General features: G+C 46.8%; 1 protein-coding gene across 2 annotated transcripts in view; it reads left to right on the forward strand.

Moving 5' to 3' along the window:
- sema3h (sema domain, immunoglobulin domain (Ig), short basic domain, secreted, (semaphorin) 3H) overlaps window positions 1-7,500 on the forward strand; it is a 36,393-nt gene that overhangs the window by 20,724 nt on the left and 8,169 nt on the right. For both annotated transcript variants that reach the window (XM_076276673.1, XM_076276672.1), the window contains exon 9: window positions 6,645-6,714. In XM_076276673.1, coding sequence (XP_076132788.1) covers window positions 6,645-6,714 — 70 coding nt within the window. The remainder of the gene's footprint in view (window positions 1-6,644; window positions 6,715-7,500) is intronic.

The following is a 7,500-nucleotide window of genomic DNA, read 5'->3' on the forward strand; positions in this document are numbered from 1 at the left end:
ACACTACATATCCCAGCAGCACCCTGATGTGGGTCTGGCAGGTATTCATAGGTGTGCTGGAGTACAGACACATGCAAGCACACACACAAATAACATGCACCCCCCCCCCACGCACACACACACACACACACCACAGTCATTTATGTAGGGCTACACATACCAGGACAGAAAGACAAAAACATGCATAAACTCTCAGATTTACAAACAAATACACACACACGCACACACACACACACACACACACACACACACACACACACACACACACACACACACACACACACAGACTCTAATAGCGCTGGTCTCAGTGGGCCAAACCACTGTCATCGGAGAGTCCTGTGTGCTGGTCCAGGTTCCTGTGGGCTGAGGATGTATTGCTGTCACCAGTCATGAGCTCTCACTCACCCAGCACTATCCAGATCCCCCAGAAACACACACACACACACACACACACAGGCCCCGGGTCTTGGGCCACCGCTGTGATAGACCTCAGCATAAATAGGATTGCTCATTTCAGTTCATGTCAGTCCCTTTACCCATTCTATGTGTGTGTGTGTGTGTGTGTGTGTGTGTGTGTGTGTGTGCCTTTTCTGCAGTGGTGAGTGTAATGTTGACTGTTTTATAGTGAGTGTGTTGTTGTCTGAGTGTTATGGGTTAGTGTGTGTGTGTGGGGGGGGGGGTGTTGTGAGTCACATTGTGTCATGTGTTGTGTAGAGGCATCTGGATTGGATGTGTGTGTGTGTAAATTATTGTATTGTATGAGCCAATCCAAATGAAGAAAAGAAGTGTGTGTGTGTGTGTGTGTGTGTGTGTGTGTGTGTGTGTGTGTGTGTGTGTGTGTGTGTGTGTGTGTGTGTGTGTGTGTGTGTGTGTGTGTGTGTATGTGTGTGTGTGTGTGTGTGTGTGTGTGTGGTGATTTATATTGTCTGTTAGTTTGAAAGGCTGTCTATGTATGTTTGTGTGATTTGTGTTGTGTAGCTACTGTTCCACTCAGTATATATACCCAACCTGTTTGATGTGGATGAGTGTGATGTTTAAAAAGAGCACTAAATCTTCTACAGCATGTTAGTGTGTTACTTTCTGTGTGTGTGTGTGTGTGTGTGTGAGAGAGAGAGAGAGTGAGAGTGAGAGTGAGAGTGAGAGTGAGAGTGAGAGTGAGAGTGAGATAGAGAGAGAAAGAGAGGGAGAGAAAAAGAGCACAACCCCTTTGTGTTTATGCATGTGAGTGTGTACGTGTGGATATGAGTGTGTGTGTGTGTGTGTTTGTGTATGTGTTTGTGTGTGTGTGTGTGTGTGTGTGTGTGTGTGTGTGTGCGCATTTGTTTATGCATATGCGTGTGTACGTGTGGATGTGCGTGTATCTTTGTTATGTGAGAGGAGGTAGCCATGTCTCTTCCTCTCTCCTCTCACCCACTCCATCTCTCCTCTGACCGGACCCGTGGTCTGGAAGCAGTCTGCTGCGGCTTCACAATTAGAGGCTCTCAGTACCATCACACACACACACTGCGGCCAGCTGCCCTGTCTTTTCAGGGGCAGTTTACATATGTGTGTGCGTCTGTGTGTTTTTGTGTGTGTATGTTTGTGTATGTCTGTGTGCATGTGTTTGTGTCTGTGTGTGTCTGTGCGTATGTGTCTACACGTGAAATGTCACTGTGCCCAGCTTACCTCACGCATGGCCTGATCTGTGTCTGGACGAGCCTCTGTCCCTCTTGAAGTGGTTCAGGCATGGTCTCTCTCATCTCCCACATCTGGAGACTGTTTTGCCTCGCAGTTTTCATAACAGTGGGCCAGCCGCAGCAACCGGCATGTAAAGCCTGGGGCAACCAGGGTCTTTAGAGGCTGCCCTGAGGGATGAAGAGAAAGAGAGAGAGAGAGAGAGAGAGAGAGAGAGAGGGAGAGAGGGAGCAGCAAAGGAGAATGAGAGAGGCAGAAAGAGAGAGGGAGAGATAGAGAGAAAGAGAGAGAGAGAGAGTGGGAGAGAGAGACAGACAGACAGAGATAGAGAGCAGCAAAAGGAAATGAGAGAGAGAGAGAAAGAAAGATAGAGAGCAAGGCAAAGGTAGTGAGAGGTTGCAATGATGGTGTCGTGCCAATAAATCTTGTTGGGTTTTGAGACAGCAAGATGGACAGATGGCCAATTGAAAGTACAGATGGATAGATAGAGAAAGAGAAAGAGGAGAGAGGGCAGAAGGAAAAAATGGTAGAGAGAGAGAGAATGTATTACAGACAGACAGACATACAGATAGAGAAATAGAGAGAGAGAAAGAGATAGAAGGGGAGGAAAGGGTGTAGAAAGATAGAGGGATGACAGAGAGCAAGAGAAAGCAAAGCATATATATATGGAGAGAGAGAAAGAAAGAATAGAGAGAGAGAGAGAGAGAGAGAGAAAGATGGAGAGAGAACGATGGAGAGAGAATGAGAGAAAGAAAGAGAGAGAGAAAAAGAAAGAAAGAGAGGGTAGAGAGTGCAGAGGATGTGCTGAGGTCAAGCAGAGAGTGTGTGTGTGAGGCTTTGAGATGGACCAGGATATGGTTCTCTGCTAATGGAGGTGAAGGTGGTGGTTGACGTTAGATGAGATGGCGGTGGAGGTTGTTAATGTTAGATGAGATGGCGAGCGCTTCAAACTTCCCCACATAGTTTGTCTGGATTCCTCACATTTTACTACTCTGTTATTTGTGTGTGTGTATATGCTTGCGTGTGTAAGTATTTGTGTGTCTGTGTGTGTGTGTGTGTGTCTGTGTGTGTATGTGTGTGTGTGTGTGTGTGTGTGTGTGTGTGCGCGTGTGTCACTGCAAGTGCTTATGTGGAGTCTGGGGTGAAGTTCAGGACATTGTTGTGATCAACAGTTCATGTTCTAGTCCATGCAGCATCCATGTTTGATCAGAGTTTTGAATGTTAATGTCCGTCACTGTGATGAATATGGACAATAAAAGTGGTTTCTGGGTGATTAACATTTTTCTAAAAAGGTCCTCATACTTTTGGTCTGTTTTGTTGTTGTTTTTCAAAGTCTGGGGATTTTACATCCTCAAAGACGTGAGGATAACTGTTTATATTCCTATGTTCAGACAGAGGGTCAATGTCTGCGTTTGTGTGTGTGTGTGTGTGTGTGTGTGTGTGTGTGTGTGTGTGTGTGTGTGTGTGTGTGTGTGTGTGTGTGTGTTTACGACGATTGTGGGTGAGATGGCACCCTCATCCTGTCTCATGATGTGGGATAGAGGGATATGGAGGGAGGAGAGGAGGAGAGGGTAGGAAGTTAGTGGTCATAGGGGCTGCAGGAGGACTGAAAAAGAGACAGAGAGAGTGATTGGAGGTTTTTAGGAGCAGGCACCATGCGGGTGTACGTGTGTGTGTGTGTGTGTGTGTGTGTGTGTGTGTGTGTGTGTGTGTGTGTGTGTGTGTGTGTGTGTGTGTGTGTGTGTGTGTGTGTGTGTGTGTGTTTGAAGTAGTGAGGGCTAGACAAAACTATCTCTCGTCAGGAAGAACAGACCCTTTTGTTAGGGGGAAATGGACACATCGAGAGTCCTCCAGGGAGAGAAAAAAAGAACAGGAGGCTGAGAGAAAGAGACGCAGCAAAGGGGAGAGAGAGACACAAAAAGACAAGAGAAGAGGGGGGATTGGGGGAGAGAGAGACAATACAGAAGCCTCGAAAAGAGATGGAGCAGAATGATAGCATGGTGTGGAGGGAAAGAAACCGATCAGGGCGAGAATGAGAGAGAGAGAGAGAGAGATGGGGGGAGGAGAGGGAGAAAGAGAGAGAAAGAGAGAAGGAGTTTAGAGAGATTATGGGAGGGGAAATCTTGTCGCCAGCTCAGCTGCTCTTTGCGGTTTTCCCCACTTTAGTGCTCATGCTGCAACTATGCTGATGTGTGGTTCCTCCACCACTGTTGGAGCTCAGCAGCACACGGTGCCTCTCCCCTTCTGTTCTGGCCATGAGAGAATGGGTTAGGCATGTGTGTGTGTGTGTGTGTGTGTGTGTGTGTGTGTGTGTGTGTGTGTGGGTGTGTGTGTGTGTGTGTGTGTGTGTGTGTGATAGAGAGAGTGAGAGTGAGATAGAGAGAGAAAGAGAGGGAGAGAAAAAGAGCACAACCCCCTGTGTGTGTGTGTGTGTGTTTGTGTGTGCGTGTGTGTACCTATATGTATGTGCCAGTGTGTGTATACTCACACCTCACACATGACTGCATGTATGTGCATGTGCCTCTGTATGCTGTTATGTGTGTGTATGTGTACATCCTTTCCACCTGATGACCCCTTTCCACCTGATGACCCCTTGGTTTCAGCACGGATCTCGGATTGCCTCTCAGACATAGCTACATGGATGAAGGCACACCACCTCCAGCTGAACCTCTCAAAGACTGAACTGCGGGTCATCCCAGCTAAACATACCATACACCACGACATCAACATCAAATTTGACTCCCTGTCTGTTTCACCTACCAGGACTGCAAGAAATCTAAGAGTTGTTCTCGACAACCAACTAAACTTCTCAGATCATGTTGCCTCAGTCGCCCGGTCATGCCGTTTCGCACTCTACAACATATGGAAAATCAGGACTTACTTGACTCAAGATGCTACCCAACTTCTGGTTCAGGCAATAGTCATCTCACGACTCCACTACTGCAGCGCCCTCCTGACAGGTCTCCCAGCCTGCGCAGTGAAACCACTTCAGATGATCCAGAACGCGGCGGCGCGCCTGGTCTACAACCAACCCAAAAGGGCACATGTTACCCCGCTACCTATGGCGGCCTGCATCAAATTCAAGGCTCTAACGCTTGCCTACAAAGTAGTCTCCGGTTCTGCTCCCACCTACTTGAATGCCCTCACACAGACATACGCTACCTCCAGACCACTGCGCTGCTCAGACGAACGACGTCTAGCTCTACCACCGGTACACTCAGGCCAATCCAAACTTTTCTCATCTGTTGTTCCTCGTTGGTGGAACACACTGCCAGTTCCTACAAGGGCAGGGACATCCCTCTCCATTTTCAAAATACTCCTAAAGACCCAGCTCTTTAGAGAACATCTCCTCTCATAGCAACACTTACAACAAGTCTTGCTGATCCTAGCACTCACCAGCCGTCTTAAACTGACACGTAACTTTTAAAAACAGCACTCACTGATGCACTTATTCTTACTGTACTCTAATGTTTTTTTAAATTGTCCTAAAATTGTTGAGAATTGCTCTAAAACTTAAACTGTTTACCATGTTGTTAGTCGCTTTGGCTAAAAAAGCGTCAGCCAAATGTAATGTAATGTAATGTAATGTAATGTACATGTTCACATCTTCGTTTTGATCTTCCCATGTGAATGTGCACATTGTGTGTGTGTGTGTGTGTGTGTGTGTGTGTGTGTGTGTGTGTGTGTGTGTGTGTGTGTGTTTGGTATGTGTGTGTGTGTGCGTGTGCGTGTGCGTGTGCGTGTGCGTGTGCGTGTGCGTGTGTGTGTGTGTGTGTCCATGTCCGATAATGAAATCAGGCCTTTAGATGGGCCATAGCCGATCCCATCACACACTTGAAGCTGCTGGATCGCCTGGAATGTGAGAACATGGATATGCTCTGGTGTGCCCCGCATGACAACAAACATGAGAGAGAGAGAGAGAGAGAACAAGAGAAAGAAGGAGTGAGATGGAGAGTTTAGGAGAAAAGAGAGGGAGAAGAGAGAAAGGGTGTGCTTGTTTTGCAAACATGGGTGCTCTCGTTAAGCACTTTAGTGTGTTAAATAAATGTTCCTGTTTAGTGTGAGATTGAAACTAGTAGAGGGGAAAAGCGATCCTGACAGATATAGGTCTTTGTAATAATGTATAAAGGAAGCTTCCCTATAGAAATAAACACTACATTAACACTGAGTCTATGTTGGGAAAGGCGCACCGTGTAAATCAGTTTAGGTCACCTCATTGATCTTCAATATGCTAAATAGATCGGCTCTTTCATACATGTTGGCATGTGTGTGTGTGTGTGTGTGTGTGTGTGTGTGTGTGTGTGTGTGTGTGTGTGTGTGTTTGTTTGTATGTGTGTGTGTATGTCAGTGGGATTGTATGGGAGTGGGAGTGTATTTGTGTGTGTGTGTGTGTGTGTCTGTTCCTGTGTGAGTGTGTGTGTCCATGTTTTGTATGAAGATGTAAACCACAGTGGGGGAGTTCCTTGAGGAAGACAGTGTGGTGCTCTTTGGTTGGGTTAAATCCAGGTTGCCATGGAGAGGCATTATATAGACGCCCAGTGGGGCTCAACATGGAGACACTGGACTTTATCACAGTCTACCAGTCATCCATAATATCAAAGGGAGACTTCATTAGATACATACAATCTCACAGCCATATTTCCCTCAGAGACGTTTTCTATTAGTCACATGCAGAGTCACTCCCGCCACTCGATGATGAGGCCACCTGCCGACAGAAATTCAATCTGTCTCCCAGAAACACACACACACACACACACACACACACATACACACAGACACAGACACACACACACACACACACACACACACACACACACACATACACACAGACACAGACACACACACACACACACACACACAGACACACACACACACACATACACACAAAAGCACTCCGCTCCCCTGCGGGGGCTGTTTCAGTGGCGTTTAATATTTCATCTCCTGTGTTGTGTTGTCTCTTTCAATCACAGAGGACATCTTCATCCAGCACGGCAGGGACAAGAAAAACCCTCTCATCTATGGCCTCTTCACGACCACCAGGTGAGCTCACACACACACACACACACACACACACACACACACACACACACACACACACACACACACACACACAAACACACACACACACACACACACACACACCTACACCTCTACACACACCTACATCTCTATACACACACACACCACATAACGGCAGGGACAAGAAAAACCCTCTCATCTACAGCCTCTTATGACACACCAGACTTTCTCACACTCATACACACAAACACACAAACACACCTACACCTCTATACACACACACACACACACACACACACACACACACACACACACACACACACACACACATACACACACACACCACATAAACACTCATATGAACAGACAAACACAAACAGACACACACACACACACACTGACCTCAGCTGGCCCCAAACCCACCACTGTGAGTGTATATATTTACCCAGTGGCATGGATTTCCATCCTATTACATGCCACCACTCCATAACTTAATCATGGCCAAACAGAGTAGTATTCAGTTTGGGACAATAACGGCAGCCAACTGACCAGGGTCAGCTGTTGGGAGCATTAAGTGGCGGCCAGTGAAGACTCTCTAAGTCCACAGCACCCCCTGTGGGTGATATGAGGGGGCAACACCCACACCAGGTATGGTGGTCCTAGAAATAACCGCATCACATCATGAATTGTACTGAGACTTTTATGAAGTGTTTATAAAGTGATTGGTGGTATGACATAGTGAAGACAAAGTTTAGCTGGGTCTGAGCTTTCCGAATCTTTCTTTCTGTCTCTCTCTGTCTCTCTCTC

This window comes from Alosa pseudoharengus, unplaced genomic scaffold (genome assembly GCF_046254945.1).
Source record: "Alosa pseudoharengus isolate Yale_2024_CS ecotype anadromous, Long Island Sound unplaced genomic scaffold, YU_APseudo_1.1 YU_APseudo_1.1_scf_9, whole genome shotgun sequence".
NCBI lineage: Eukaryota > Metazoa > Chordata > Actinopteri > Clupeiformes > Clupeidae > Alosa > Alosa pseudoharengus.